Raw genomic sequence first — 17,096 nt, 5'->3', positions numbered from 1 at the left:
CAGTGAGTTTCTAACTGCAGAAAATATTTTGCCAATTTCATATCCTTTTTTAATGGCACTTCAGAATTCGGAATGTTGGTTGATATGATTAAATGCCAGGTTAACCATTGAACCTCGTAATATCCTCATCATATTTTAATTTCTTCCAAAAAGTGAAGGATGACGTCACTTCAGCGATGATAAAGTGACAGCAGTGAAGATGTGGCTCCGACAAGGTTAACCAGGCAGAATTATATAGTGAACCAACTTGAACGATATGTGCAGACTTTACAGATGATTATAATGAGGAATAATTTTTAAGATTAGAATAAAATCCAATGCATGTACCAGTGTTGGTTTCATCGGATATATTTGCTTCTCCACTCCCCTGTCGTTCTCAAAGACTAGGCATTCCGTTTCATCAAGTTAAAATCAATTTTTAAAATGTGATGTTATTTCTAATATCGTTATTTTCTTATATAATAATATGAATTTCTGTTTTTTTCTGTCTCTTTATAGTTCAAATATCGAAGACACTTTCTACTCTGGATTAATCAAGATTTTTGGATTATGCTTTGAATTCATGCTTTGAAAAATTCGTATACAAAGATTTTTTTTTGTTTTCATTTTATTTGTATCATGCGTCCAAAATTATTTTTAATACAGCATGTATATATCGCTAAACAATTCGATTGTCACGTATTGCATATTTAAAGAACTTAAGCAGATAATCAATAAAGAACAATGAATTACAATTATAGAAGACAATAAGTTTAAGAACATATTTTCTTAAATTTTTTCCTTTAATTGAATTTTGTGAATCTCCTCTTCCATTTTTTTTATTATTTTTTTTGTTACGTTACATTATTATGCTCTTTTCACGAAACGCAGTTTCTGATTCTTGGGACGAAATATTGTCATATGAATTCCTTCTAAATCAATTGCAGCTCCCTCTGGTGGTTGGACAGTAAAACGTTGCATAATTGATGTGAAATATAGAAATATTTCAACAACAGCCATTGTTTCTCCTGGACAGGATCGTTTGCCTAAAGAAAATAATAAAATGAGATTTCAGATAACGATATGCAACTCACAAAAAAAATAATAATAATAACGGCAGATTGAGATTGCATGAATAATACAGCATATCATAAATAAATCGCATGACGATAATACCTATGGCATACTTTAGAAAGTGAGGCTTTGCACCAATCAAAAAAGAGTGCTGTCAAGCAAGATTTTGAATCTGAAAAAGTGGTTTATTATATACAACCATAGAAATGTTCTAAAGATCTAAAGTTCACAAAATTGATATCTCGCAAAAGAACAGCATTTCACGGAGGTCAATTTTCGCATAATGGAGAATTTTGGTTCCTTTGTCCTAATTAACCTAATGAAGAACTCGATTAATTTGGTTAATAAGTCTCTTAATACTGACACTGACAACGCTTTAAGAAACTTTTGGTTGAAATAATTGTGGATGATGCAATTTATTGAACTACCCAACGCATTTGATTCTATTTGTCATGATGCCTTTAGGAGTATTCTCCACATTGTGGAATGGATAACAAAATAATACATTTTATTGAATCTCTCTATTCATGTTCTGTATTGATGGTTATAATTAAGGTACCACTTCCTTTCTAGCACAACGTTGAGTGAGACTGTTGAATGAGTTATTATCCATGTTATTTAACTGCTTTCTGGAATTTGTTGTAAGTGAAGCTCTGGTCATTTGTGATATCGTTAAAGGTGGGAGATCAAGACAGGATTTTAGAACAACAATAGCATTCTAAAAAATAAAAATAAAACCACTTGTTGGGCAAAAAACAAGTTTACAATTACATATAAATTACATCTCACTTACACACTGGGTAATTCTCTCTCGTATAAGAAATTGAAACTTGGACTATCGTAAAAGAAGACGAAAAGAGGGTGCTGATAATTAAATTAGGTTCCATAGACACATTTTAAAGATAGAATACAAATATGCTATCACAAATTAAAGTAAGACAAGGAATCGTTCCTTCCACTGGTCCGAGAGATAACATCATAAAAAAGATTCGAAGGAAGCAACTAATTTGATTTGGTCATATTAGCAGACTAAAGGCCTTCAAATGCAACTTCTCAAAGGATTTATTCCAGAAACACGAAAACTGACCGACATAAAATAAACGAGATAAATAATATAAAAAAAAATTAGATTGCACTTCACTTATCGAGATTAAAGCTAAATGCCAATCCAGGACTGATGGAGCAATTTCTGCAAAGAATATTTCCGGTTTTCAGTTCTACTGTTCTGTGATGAACTGTGGGAGGAGGGAAAAATTCCTTCACCTATATTTAGTGGATAATAATAATATTTTTCAATAAAACAAGTTAATTAACATCGTCATATATACATAGTATTTACAACTATATAATTAAGATTAAACACAAATGATGGAATTCTATTTTTGCCTCAAAATTAGAAAATTAATGATTATGCATCATGCATTGCATCCACGAAGTGATGTTGCCCCGTTGTGCCTACCAAGGAGAATAGGTGGACGGAGTATACTGCAAATGAGTCAGAGTGTGGAAGAAGAAGAAGAAATTAGTTTAAAATAAACATCGACAACAGCACTGAGGAAATACTTCAAGCCATTTCACTAGAACGCTTTATAAAAGCTATAGGAAAGATATCTAATTACGAAAACGAACAGTAAAACAAAGTGAATAACTGATACGTGTGCCTAAACATAAACCCTTCCATGGTCAATTTCTCCGAAATATTGAAGGAAAAACGTCACCTGACCAATACGTGGCAGTGGCTACAATATGGATATAATAAAAAGGAAACAGATCGATTTATTCTACCCGCTCAGGAACATACTTTATAAACTAATCCAATCAAACCAAAAATTTTGAACATCAATAATATGTAATCAGTGCTTGCAACAGAATAGCTCAAACTAACTATATATAGCCCCATGATCAAGTAGCGAAAATAATTCATTGGCATGTATGCAAAAAATATGGCTTTCCTACTTCTGATAACTGGTGGCAGCATAAAACTGAGACAGTAGTGGAAAACGAAACAGCAAAAATTCCCAGGGGTTTTGGAATGCAAACTAATCGGCATCTGGAACACAACAGACCTCACAATTATCGTACCTCAACAGGTTTGGATAATTGATATCGCATTACTCAGCGATAACACCATTAACAACAAAGAACTGGAAAAAATCACTAAAGATCGAGATCTGGCAATCGAAGTTGGCCAGCAGTGGCTTAAACACACCGAAGACCCTTATCTGGTCTCTTTCGATTATAGGTGTGTTAGCCGGCCTCATTCTGATGTGGAGGGTTTTTTCACTAGGAAAAACGGGTTATTCGTCCCTCAGAACTGTCAAACCGACCTTGATAACACATATCTACAGACATAAGATGCCTGCAGCAGAGTAGTTACGAACCTGCTGCATTAATTCGTCGTAAATCCATTATTAGGGGTCTTTACCCGTTCGAAGGGCCGGATGAGAAGGGGGTAAGAAATATGTTTGTGATTCAGAAATTTGTCGAATAATTACTACGTATACCTAAAAACCAACAGATTTGAAAATAAAGTGTCGAATAATACAGATTCATAAGAAATTTAATTGTTTTATGGTATGTCTAATTTCTTGTTAAATTAATTCCATTAGTGGTGTAAAATGGATTTAACTCTTTTTTTCTCAGTTTTATGTTACATATCAGCAACTAATAATAGAGTTTATCTCTTGCTGAAAATCTCTGTTTATTCTCTATCGATGATACCTTCTGGTTGGAAAGGTCAAGGTTGGAATTCAACCTGCACATAAGGAATCTTCATAAGACTTTTCAACATCATATAAATTACCCATTCTCATAATGATGGGGTTGGTTCTCCTGAAGAAACAATATACTCATATGCACCGAAAATAATATAGAAAGAATATATTTCACTAAAAGTTTACTTACCCATAGAAAATGGAACAAAATATTCAGGCTTTACAACGGATTTTCCATCAGGCGATAAAAACCTGTCTGGTATAAATTTGCTTGGATTTTTCCAATATCGTGGATCATTATTAATCGCCCATAAGTTAGCGATTACAATTGTTCCTTTTGGAACGTTGTAACCTCCTACTGTTGAATCTTCGGCAGGCCTAAATATTGAAAAAAAGAATGCGGATGGTTTGTGAAACATGACGAATTTTTTAAACCCGCATTTGTTGAAATACAAAATACAAGTTCATTAATTAAAAGTTCTCTTCGATTACATGTTATATAACTCCATTTTATGCATCAATTTTTCAGAATAACAATGTTATCTCTGTTTCTCAAATTTAAAGTGGTTACTTAGGAACAGAAGACTAAATACTATTAAATTAAAATTATTATTACCCTGTAAATTCACGTGATCCATAGAATACATTCTTATCTGAATGATTGAATATAAATTTTTACTAAGTCAAGATGCAAATCATTGCGACTGAAATGCCATGCCTGGACAAAAAAAGGTCAAGGACAGAACCTTTTCTTCCCAAATAATAGAAACAAAATAACTACAATGCTGTTTTGTCTCTTATCAGGGAATCCCTTGATAAGGGATTCCTTGATAAGGGCTTTCCTGAGGTAATCCCTTATCACGGAATTACCTCAGAAAACAGACATGAGTTGAAATATGAAAGCTCAAGGTCGGAACAATTCTTAAAAGATGTAAAGAGACTCGAAAGAGGCTATTTGTAGTTATACTGGATAAGACTAAGATTATAAGGATAGTATACCATGTCCGTAAATTGTGTGTATTCTGCCCAGTTTGTCTGTTTTATGAAGTGATAATCTCATGTTTCTGGAAGGAAAATGTCTTCAAACTCCGTATGAAGATGTTGTAATGTTGGATTCATGAAAGTAATTATAGCAATATATATTGTTTTAGAGAGTACAAACCATGTCCGAGTCAGCAAGTAATTTACCATTAAGTGATGGATTACTCCTGATACTTTTAGGTTCAGAATTTTAGGACGTGGTTCAAAACATTTCAGATTTATAGATCTGTTCATATTCTCTGATGAACCGAAATATTTCAAGTTTTAATTTTACATTTTTACATTTTATTTTGTATTTACAATTTTTATTAAGTCCACTTTATACGGGATGTTTACCTTAATTTTATGATACATTAAAATATCAGTGGATTGTTTACAATAAATGAACACAAATAAATATATTTAATTTCTCTTATTAGTTCCTAATTTTCAATTGGTCCTCGATCTCAACTTACGTCCTGTGAATATTTAGGGGAACCATCGTTTTCCATCGCATAACTTCCAATATTGTTGACTGAGTATAGGGCAATTTCGCACGGTCTTCCCAAGAGGGCATCCTTTCCCTTCCTATTGTCGAATCGATTTCCTCCTGAACACGGCGCTGGAAATCTGGATACGCTGCCATTATTAAAAGAGTCCAATAAATGGTTGCTGCAGCAGTACCACTTCCTGCGATAAAGAGCACTTGAATATTTCCTCTCAACATCATTTCTGAAATAGAAACAAATACAACTCACTGGACAGAAAGATTGGCAAATGCCAAATGATAAATTAGTGATGCTGTTGATTCAAAACCTTCATATCTGAATACATTTGTGTTGTTGAACTTAAAATTCATTACGCATGATAGAGGCACGGAAATAATTCACTACTAAAGCAAATTCTATGTTAGTAACTTTCGTGTGTTTAAAGCATGAACCAAACTGAAGCATTTACTTTTAAAACTGGAGCATCGCCTTCATCTTTTAAAAATGGAAGAAAGAAAAGTAAGAATAAAGAATCCAGATGCAAATAAAAATAATCTATGTTTTTAAATTTTTATAAGGAAACAGTGGTTTATAACTGACCTGTAAAGGAATTATCTGGATCTTTTTTTCTTTTTTCCATTTCAAAAACAAAACCTTCGATATAGTCACGTGCACTATCCTGATTCTCAATTTTTTCATGGGATTCTATTTCCTTCCTGACAAAAATAAATAAATAAAATAAATAAAATAAAATAAAATAAAAATCTTTTCAAGATGCTAATCCTTATCATAAGGAGTAAGGTATTTTATCTAGTTGGTTTACACATATACTATGTTTATTAATTTTTTTATCAATTTGCATTAATTTTACAAAATGAAATGTCGATATTAATTAAGTATTGATGCATTTTAACTGTCTTTTGAGATAACTCCCTGAAGAATGCTTTTCTGAAATAGGATTTTTAAGTGACTGCATTTCTCTAATTCTGAAATCTGATATCAGCCATATGCAGAATTAATATGTATTTATTACTTCTGTTTCATAGAGGTTAAATAATCCCATGAACCCTGTTTCTAGAGAATAAAAATGGAATTATTCGGCAGATTCAGGAAATATTTAGAAATATACAAATGATGGCATTACAAAATATACGTACCACTGGAAATCGGAGATATGCTTGTATATATTTCAGTAATCACTCACCTGATGAAATTGTCCATATCTATAAACGTCTTCACAAAGTGGGAATTTTTTAAGAAGAACATGAAGGGTCTTAAATATGGCAAAAATACAGATCTGTCGAAAGGATAAATTACATTCTCTATTTCGGTTATTATGTAATTCATTCGTGTTCTTTTGGGATCTTCATGTTCAAGTCTCTCTCCAAACACCATCGATGAGATATTATTTGATGCACTAGAAACGATGAGACTTTCTAAATCACTGGGTTCATTATTACATTCTTGAAGTACTTTGAAGAAATCCCATATTTCTTCCTGAAAGTTACAATAACACAATGCAATTAGTTATTTTTGTAGAAAAATTAAAACAAGTGTTTGAAAAGTTAATCAATCTTTAATTAAGATGGATACTTAGAAAACTATTATAATTTCATTTGATTTGTCAATGCACATAACACTCTCATATAACCTACCTTCATATGATCTTCCATTTTACCTTTGCCGAAGCCTAAATCCCTTAGTATATGTAGGGCGAATCTGCGCTGCTGTTGCCACTCGGGACCATTTACAGAAATGAGACCTAAACATAGAAATATTGTCTAAATGCTACAATTCAGATTCTGCTGCGTCTGATGTATTAAAAGAAAAATATTTTTACTTATTCATGAATTTCTGCTTCTTGTTCTACTCTACTATATTTTTGGATGGTAAGTACAAGAAAACGTTGCATTTTTATTTGCAAAAAAATTCCTTTACAGTTATTTATTTAATTAATTAGAATTAAATGAAATTTCTACAATAATAAAATAAATACATGGAATTGAATACTTTAATTGATGAAAAGTAAACATTAATTATGCTTTGTTTTTTTATAGAAAAATGTATTCATTTATTATGATTTTAATATTTTATTTGAAATGCAGTGATATATCATAACCCAGACCTGTCTTTCGTTACCCATTACTTTTGAAATATTTCGATCACCAATTAAGATCTTTTTTTTTAATTCTAATTTATTATTGATTTCTTGCATTCAAGTGTTTATATCTGTTCAGAAGCTTTTAGAAAAATTTCAGTGTATATTGCAAAATTTGAATAAAAATAAAAGAAATACCTATAAATTTGTAGTGTCATTTGATGAACTTTAATTTATTTTATTTATTTATTTTTTTTCAAAATAGCATAAACGAACTGATATATAAGTATGATCTCAGTCAAGCAGCATTTTAGTATATTTCTTTTTCTCGTGAGATATAAAATATTTATCTATTCCACTTTCACCATTTTTCCATATTGTAACTCTCTCTCTCTCTCGCTCTCTCTCTCCCTCTCTCTCTTCTTTATAATTCTACGATTGTTTTGACGGTATTTCGCTGATTTTATTTTATTCATAAACTGAATTTGAAGGCATTTGGTTGTTATTTTTTTACATAACTCAGAAATCTACTGTAGATACTGAACATGAAAATGTTAGAGCTAACAGATCAGGCTCCGAATAAATAAGAATCTCATAGATCAGTGAAATTTACCTCCCGTCTAGAGGCAAACTAAAGATTCAAACTTGAATGTTGTTGTGTAAATTATATCGTTTTCTTTTCATTGGTCTTTTGTTGTTGTTCTTTCGTGTTTTCGTTATTTCAATTGCTCTATCATTCAATGTTTTTACTTTACTCATTTATTGCTTAATTTCGTAAATTCCTTTACTTAGTAAATTTCGTAAATTCCTAACCTAACCTATCTTTATCTTGCTACTCTATTTACCCTAATCCTTAAGTTCTACCTTCGGTATTTCTTCCTTTTGCCAGAGATGTCTACAAATTTATTATTTATTTATGACTGCGTCACAAAAGTTCTCCTAATAGCAACAGAAGATATTAGTACCCCCAGTAGATTCTAATTAATCAGTTATATATCCTTTCTTGGCCAAGGTTTGCCGTCATGGCTTCAAATGTGTTCTCTATCTTAACTCACGTCTTATCTTATGGTTCCCGCTTATAGGATCGAATTAAGTTTTTTTGATCAGTGCATTGCAAACGATAAATCAGATGACACCTTTGTATAATAATAAACAAGCACATTTAAAGAATAATTGAATAATTGTTCACAATATATAAAATCAAGGGAGATTGCCCTCAAACATTTCAGGTTCAATCATGCAATTAAGTATAACACTTAAGGTATCCTCTCATATTCACTCAATTAATTCCCAACAACAAATAAATTTACGTCACAAACAACCAATAATTTCATTTACATACAGCTATTACAGGTGCATATAATTACCAAATTTCAGTTTCAATTATGCATCGTATATAACTCTCAAGGTAATCTCTCATAACCACTTAATTAGATATTAATAATCACATCAGTAGAATTCTTAACTCCGAGATTAATCAATCTTACTACATAAACAACAGATAAACACACTAATATAGAATTATCACGAATACATATAGTTATCATTCTAATCGCATAGCCCAAATTGCCTTTCGGGAAATTAACTGCGCTCAATTTTATATCCGTTTATAGTTACACACCTCCACTAGCATTATTCACACGTAAGTTATTATTGCCTTATTCTAAATAAATTATCAGTTTACTAGGGGACTCGTACATCACAAAAATTAAACGAATAAACAGATCACATGGGCTTTTTCCTGACATGTGTAAAGTTTCCTTCTCTGCTCGATCGGCATTTCAAGGTTCCCTCTCTGCTCCGTGTTTTGGAATTCTTCCTTCGGAGCCACAGAGCACCGATGAGTCATCGCATTAGCTAGCGGGATACGAGAAAAGATTTTCCGGCGTCTTGAACGGCCCGGTGAACGGACATGGCATGCACGGACTCGATAGAGCGGCAGAGCTTTGGGACAGCCTCGACTTGATTTCTCCTTATTTGATCGCCGCTGGATATCCTCTACTGTGAACTGAAGTGGCTCTTGGTGGATGGACCTCCGTTTTCCTCCTTCTGACTAACGACCCCTCTCGATCTCGAACTCACGTGGTCAAGATTGCCCAAGATGAAAAACGTTTCCCCTCGTCTCTTTAGATCCACGCCTTATATCCATCTGTACCCCTGAATCTTGGGTTAAGTTTTTGGAACCCCTTATGTTTCCGCACAAATCTTGCATATAGTTACGAGAACCCCAGACAATATTTCGTGACTCATGATTATTGAACTTTCGCCGACTTCCTTATTTTCCCTCTTCACGTCTTAATCCGATTTTGTGGCCTTCGGAACTTTCTTTTGATTCACGCAGCCCCTTTCTGTACTGACCTTGAAGGTCACCTGAGATTGAACTTGTAAACAACTATCAAGGAATCTACCGATATCAAGGCATTGCCTTTGGCTTCAACAATTCTACATATCTTTCTTAAACAATGAGCGAGTTAATTCCCTTTGGGTTTATCATACTCTTTATACAATAATCTAACATAACGAAATAGAAATATTTGTACAAAGATTTTAGGATGTGTTCCTTGTGTAAAAATTCGATGTATTAGAAAAATTGCAATTTGTGCAACATTGAATTTTTACATAGGCCTAACCTTTCATGAAAAAATTTTCAGACATTGAAATAAGGGCGAAAAATTTTTTCTTATAGTGTTTCTACGTCGAGGGTCAGAAATTCTGTGTGGCGAATACCTCTCAGTTTTGTGATTAGCAAATTTTCAGGTAGTAATGCACTCAGTCCGATGTGTGGGTTCCTTCAGTTGCGATACGCGACCTGGGCTTATAGAAAGTCCGGCGCTGTCCCCCCCCCCCTTTTCCTATGAGGTTGATTTCCACTGCGCTTACATCCTTGCTTTCTGTGAACACTGGTGGTTGCTTTTTTTCTCTGTCTTCCTGTTGGCTTACTGCCACTTTCGCACTCGAGATATGAGAATTTTCCTTTTGTTGGATGTTTCTAATCTTTGAGGGTTCATTTTTCCTTTTTTCATTCACATCCTCACTTACCACAGCTTGATTATTCCGTCTGATGTTGTGGTCATTTATTTCTCCACGTTCACTAGCCCTTTCAGCTTGAAACCTCTAAGTGCCAGCTTTAGTCTGCTTCACTCCCATCAGAGAAACTTCCTGGGTACTGAAGTCACATGAAAATCTATGACCTTTTAAAATGTCTTTCCCTAGCATTAGTCAATCCCCATGACGGGAGGTTTCTGGGAGAATTAGCAGTTCCGGTAGGACACTCAGATCGAAATCGGACAACCACATGCTTACTCTTAAAGTTCTAGGAGCATAGATGGTAGGATTCGCTATTCAATTCACTTTAATTGGTCTCCTTAGCTTTGTGACACCGTTAGCTATTTGGGACCTCAATCCTTTGAACAGGGATCCAGTTATTACTGAGACTTAGGATCCGGTGTCCAATAGGACATCACACTGTATCCCCTTTATTTTACCTTGAATAATGGTCATGAGTCGGTGCATCGTTCCTGACTCTCCTTTCTAAATCTTCTTGATTTGTTTGTGGGATTGTGGCTAGCACCCAGCATATTAGATTCAAGCTGTTTACTTCTGTAAAATCTTTCTTTATTCTGGAAGCAGTACCTAGCTATGTGTGCAACTTTGTTGCAGTTGTAGCATTGGGGCGCCCCCCTCTGCTTTCCCCCTTGTTATCCACTCATTCATGACTCTGGTTCTCTATTGTTGGTTTTGCTACTGTTTCTTGTAGTTGCTTGACAATCGAATTAAGTTTATCCATTAGTGTTTGATGTAACCTTTCTAACTCTTGTCTAATCATAGAGTGTATTTCTTCCCTTGTGAAGGAGTTTGTAACACTTGGGATGATCACTCTCTCATCTTCAATCTTATTCATGGTGAACGCTCCGTTTTTGTCTTCCGTTTTTTCCATCTGTTCCTTTGCCCTCTGTTTTGAAATTTCTGGGTTTTTATCCTTTTCATCTTTCTTAGAGTCAGATACCTTTTTTATAATGTGTCTCTGACTGGCGCTAGATACGGGATGAAAGTCGCCTATCCTTTCTTCTTTTTCTTTTACTGCTAAGTAGCACTCGTCTAAATTATTTAATTTCTTTTTGTATGCCGTCTCCCAGAATTCCTCCCTTACCCCTAATCTGAATTGATTAAGTATCGCCCAGTCTAGATTCAATTGATACTCTTAGGCTGTTTGCCAAGGTTAGTAATCTGTTGTAATAATCTGCTGTGGATTCTTTCCTTTCCTGAGTGCATTTTTGCAATCTCCATAGGTTGGGATCCACACTTCTGACCTTGGAAAACTTGGATATCAGGGTTTCTTTAAATTTGTTGTATTCTAAAGTGTCTCTCAGTATGGGAGAGGAATACAAGAAATTTTTTGCCTTGCCAATTAATTTGCTCCTCAGTATTATCAGAAGTTGGAAATCTGACCAATTTCCTGTGTTCCTTATTTCTTCTACAAATTTGAAGAAGGACAGCACATCATCGTGGTCCTTTCCAGAGAATTGTGGGATGATGAGTTGGGGATTGCCTGTCCTAAAGAACTCTCTATCACCCATTGTGTTTGTGCTTGTAGCTTCCTAGTTCAAGTTATCCACATTCATGTTTTGAAAAGATTTTCGTACAGTATATATATGATTTCAAAATATTTCTAATTACCAAATATATACACTTATTATGCACTGTGTTAGCCTGATCTTTTGAAAAACTGATCCGAAAACCACTTTTGTATATCTTATCTATCGTGGATCTTAACCTGTCGACTGCTGCACCACTGTACAATATATCGTTTTCTTTTCTTTGGTCTTTTGTTGTTGTTCTTTCAGGTTCTCGTTATTTCAATTGCTCTATCATTAAATGTTTTTACTTTACTCATTATTACTTAATTTCGTAAATTCCTATATTTAGTAAATTTCGTAAATTCCTAACCTATCTTTAACTTTCGGTATTTCTTCCTTTTGCCGGAGATGTCTAGAAATTTATTATTTATTTATGACTGCGGCACTAACGTTCTCCTAATAGCAACAGAAGACATCAGTACCCCCAGTAGATTCTAATTAATCAGTTATATATCCTTTCTTGGCCAAGGTTTGCCGTCATGGCTTCAAATGTGTTCTCTATCTTAACTCACGTCTTATCTTATGGTTCCCGCTTATAGGATCGAATTAAGTTTTTTTGATCAGTGCATTGCAAACGATAAATCAGATGACACCTTTGTAAAATAATAAGCAAGCATATTTAATGATTAATTGAATAATTGTTCACAATACATAAAATCAAGGGAGATTGTCCTCAAAAAGTTCAGTTTCAATCATGCAATTAAGTATAACACTTAAGGTATCCTCTCATATTCGCTCACTTAATTCTCAACAATCAAATTTACGTCACAAACAACCAATAATTTCATTTACATACAGCTATTACAGGTGCATATAATTACCAAATTTCAGTTTCAATTATGCATCGTATATAACTCTCAAGGTCATCTCTCATAACCACTTAATTAGATATTAATAATCACATCAGTAGAATTCTTAACTCCGAGATTAATCAATCTTACTACATAAACAACAGATAAACACACTAATATAGAATTATCACGAATACATATAGTTATCATTCTAATCGCATAGCCCAAATTGCCTTTTGGGAAATTAACTGCGCTCAATTTTACATCCGTTTATAGTTACACACCTCCACTAGCATTATTCACACGTAAGTTATTATTGCCTTATTAGGGGATTCTCTTACATCACAAATATTAAACGAATAGACAGACTCATATTGGCTTCTTCCTACCTTCCTTCTCTGCTCGATTAGGCGTTTCAAGGTTCCCTCTCTGCTCCGTGTTTTGGAATTCTTCCTTTGAAGTCACTGAGAACCGATGAGTCGTCGCGTTAGCTACGACTCATCGGTGCTCATTGAATGGCCTGTTGAAGAACTACGGCTGTCAGGGCGTGCGCGGACTCGATAGAAGTGTCAGAGCTTTAGGACCGACTCGACTAGATTTCTCCTTATTTGAACGCCTCCGGATATCCTCTACTGTGAACTGAAGCGGCTCTCGGTGGACAGACCTCCGTCTTCCTCCCTCTGACCCCACTCGATCTCTAACTCACATGGTCAAGATTGCCCAAGATGAAAAATAGTTCCCCCTCGTCTCTTAAGATCCATGCCTTATATCCACGTGTACCCTTCAAGTTTGGGTTAAGTTTTTGGAACCCCTTATGTTCCCGTGCAAATCTTGCATATAGTTACTGGAACCCCAGACAATATTTCGTGACTCAGGATTCTCGAACTTTTGCCGACGTCCTTATTTTCCCTCTTCACGTCTTTAATTTAACGAAATAGAAATCTCTGTACAAGAATTTTAGGATGTGTTCCTTCTGTAAACCATTCGGCCAGGATATTTCTGTACATTTCTTCTGTTAATTCTGTTTCTTTTTGAAACCACCGCATTATTTACTGATTTTTTGTTTTATTAGCATTTTCCTTCTTCATTATAGTTTTGAACTATCATTTATTTAATTTATTTTTCTTTCCATTTTCGTTTGATGATAACTTTGAGTAAAAAGGTTTGTCTCATTCCTCTTCTTCTGAATGCCCATCATTTATGGTTTCTTTATCTATAATGCTAATCACAATTGCTATAATATTTCTTTTTTTTTTCTTCTTTCAGCAACTGTCATTTATACATTTGCATGTATTCTTTTCTTGTTTATTTATGTTTAGCACATTGTTAATATTTTTATTTTTAATACAACAAAGTGATTTCAAGACGATTTCAACCGGACAGATTGTCTGTCTCATCCGAAACGCCTGAAGTCTTTGGTGTATGTAAGATTTCTTACCATTTTAAATTCAAAATACCAAAAACCTTAACATAACAACTAAAAAATAGTACAATTATAATCACTAAAACAGGAGTAACTACGTCTTATAAAAACTGAAAAATGTTACACTCCTTACTTTTCATTCCTGGAAGAAGGTGGAATTGAGGTGGTTCTGGCCTATTCAGAAATTGCCATTTGCTAAATGCCTCTTTAGTGCTTTCGAAGTCTCCCAGAACTACGACTTGTCGGCTTCCTATATACAAGCTAGAAGAATGGAAAACGCAATGAATTCCATTACTCTATATTAAAAATTATATACTCAATACCTTTAATAGTTTATTCATTTACTTTACTAATTATTTTAAAAGAATGCTCATCTAATTAATTTAAGAATGAGGATAACAAACGAGGATTTTTAAAATAAAGCATGGTGTTTGTTAGTAATCTTTAATTACTTGTAAAAACTTTTACTTGATGTTACAGACCAGAGTGAGTAGTAGTAAGACGTTTTTACAAGTAATTAATGTATTACTAACCATCGACTTAGGAAAAACCTGTATTACCACCAACCATCAGGAAAAACCTGCTTTAAGGATTCCTAAGGATTCCATTTTATATTTTCATCAATACAGAGATGGGCGTTATTTTAAGCAATTCAGCTATTTGTTGTTCGTTTTGAATTCAACAGCTGTTGTAGTTTGGAATTACAGCCTACAATACAATTCTGTTTTGTTTGTCAATTGCATGTGGTGCTCTCGCCCGTTTTCTTTAATTAAAAGCCTAGTTTCAAAGACCAGAAAGTGTGCCTAACGGATAGCTCACTTTCCATTGAAATGCCTCTAAGGTACTTAAGTTTCTGCCGAATTCCACATCACTTACAGGGCACGTTTTTCATATAATGAACAATTCAGTGTAACCTTGTCCGTTATCTAATCACTCGCTTAACTGGCTGGCAACATTTGAACATTTGCTCAGTAAGGCTAATACGAAGGAGAAACATTGAGATAAATTTGATATAAAATAAAACCTAATATTCTCATTTATGTACTAGCGTAGATTTGGAGAGCACGGGAATCAGTGTTAGGATGATTACAAGAGATGAAGACTCATATTTATATATTTTGTATTTGATTGCGTAGTTTGGATAGTTTTTCTGTTCAGCAGAGATAAAAATGCCGATTTCGGGCAGAAAGAAATTATTTAAATATGATGAAGCAATTAATATCAAAAATGAAGTCTGTTTGGTGTATATAACAGTGATCTTTCTCACACTAAATGACATTGAAATTAGTGCATCACATTAATCAGTGATAATATAGTAAGTGTATAACTAAGGAATGTTTCTACTTATTAAGTTGAAATTTATTACTTCATACAGTAAGAACACATGCCTACAAATCGAAACTCATCAGTTTGTATTCGAATATCGAAGTGTGATACATTTGTTATCTGATCCCAAATATATTTGAGCCATGAAAAAATTTTTCAGAGCCCATACAGAGAGAGAGAGAGAGCTAGACGGAAATGAAAACAAGACGATTCGTAACAGATTTATTTAATCCATAAGATATTCATAATCGAAATTTTCTAACATTATACAAAGAAGATCGGCAGTTTACCATCTGTGGACATAAGTAACTTTCAGTAAACATTAATGAAAAAGTGAAGTGGCAGACTGATTGAGATTAGATGTTTTCACTTGAAATCAAAATTCAGAAGTGTCTACCTAAGTTTGCACATTGTTCCCCTTGTTAATTTCTCATAACTGTTTTCATTGTATTCACATTGTGCTTGCATCGAAATCCTTTTTGCCATAAAATTATTTTGTGCTGAAGCCTTTCTTCCAGTTTTCCCAATTTCACCTGATTCGCCTCCTTTTCTTAGTGGTTCATGACGAATCGACTGATTCATCATGAATGTCGATTCGTCATGAATCGACTTCATTCTTTCTTAAAGAAATAATATACAAATGTATATGTATGTATATATATATATATATATATATATATATATATATATATATATATATATATATATATATATATATATATATATATATATATATATATATATATATATATATGGTCTTACTTAAATTTCTATAACACAGTCATGACACACAGTTGTGCATTTAAGTTTACGCATTTTATTTGACTGTAATATTATTTACAATGTTGTCTTTTTATTTTAATATAACATCCAGAAATTAAATAAAGTGAAAAGTGGATTTCATTTTAGCTTGTTACACTTATTGTAGCATTAGCGGTCATAGGATGTGATTTCCCATGCTTGTGCGAAAGTCTTTTCATTTTTCTGTTCTTGGGAACTTATTCGTGTAGTAAAATTAATAACGTTTACAGATAACGCAAATAATGTAAATAGGTAGGGTTGGACCATTTTCTAAAATAATTAATTACAGTATATCAGTTTTCCCCACTTTTTTTAGAATAATTAAACAGAATTGCATTAAGGTATAAAGTTATGGATTTATATATCAACTTGTCATCAGAAGAACCGAGTAAATTTTCACTATGGAAAATACAACAACAATACATATATATGTTCATTTAAGTTAAAAATTCATATTTTATATTGCTTAAATATTAAATCACCAAATGCTGACACTCTCGGATCTAATTCCAAACAGATGAAGAAATATAAGAGCATGTTGGTAACTCCTACAGATACAGCAAAAAACTGTTGCTATTTAATTCTTTGTACTTCATTCATTTGTTCTTGGGAACTTCTTACTGTAGTAAAATTAAGGGTCACATTTTTATTTTTTTAAACAAATACATATATTTTTAAAAATTATTATAAACACAGAATCGTTCATAATGTTTCAAAAGCATTTAAAAGTACATGTTGTTTTAAC

General features: G+C 33.3%; 1 protein-coding gene across 1 annotated transcript in view; it reads right to left on the bottom strand.

Annotated features, from left to right (window-relative positions):
• Positions 1–597: 597 nt before the first annotated feature.
• LOC150101504 (cytochrome P450 2J4-like) overlaps positions 598–17,096 on the bottom strand; it is a 29,696-nt gene continuing 13,197 nt past the window's right edge. Inside the window, exons 2-8 of the mRNA XM_090400476.1 lie at positions 14,358–14,485; positions 6,931–7,037; positions 6,480–6,772; positions 5,876–5,991; positions 5,264–5,519; positions 3,958–4,145; positions 598–1,025 (exon numbers count right to left, since the gene is read on the bottom strand). Of these exons, the coding sequence (XP_090256602.1) occupies positions 847–1,025; positions 3,958–4,145; positions 5,264–5,519; positions 5,876–5,991; positions 6,480–6,772; positions 6,931–7,037; positions 14,358–14,485 (1,267 nt within the window). The 3' untranslated portion in view covers positions 598–846. The remainder of the gene's footprint in view (positions 1,026–3,957; positions 4,146–5,263; positions 5,520–5,875; positions 5,992–6,479; positions 6,773–6,930; positions 7,038–14,357; positions 14,486–17,096) is intronic.

Source organism: Typopeltis vanoorti, chromosome 11, assembly GCF_054136105.1.
Source record: "Typopeltis vanoorti isolate ZY-2024b chromosome 11, IOZ_Tvanoo_1.0, whole genome shotgun sequence".
In the NCBI taxonomy this organism is placed as follows: Eukaryota; Metazoa; Arthropoda; class Arachnida; order Uropygi; family Thelyphonidae; genus Typopeltis; species Typopeltis vanoorti.
The sequence above is the reverse complement of the archived record's forward strand: the minus strand, read 5'-3'. Positions and strand labels throughout refer to the sequence as shown.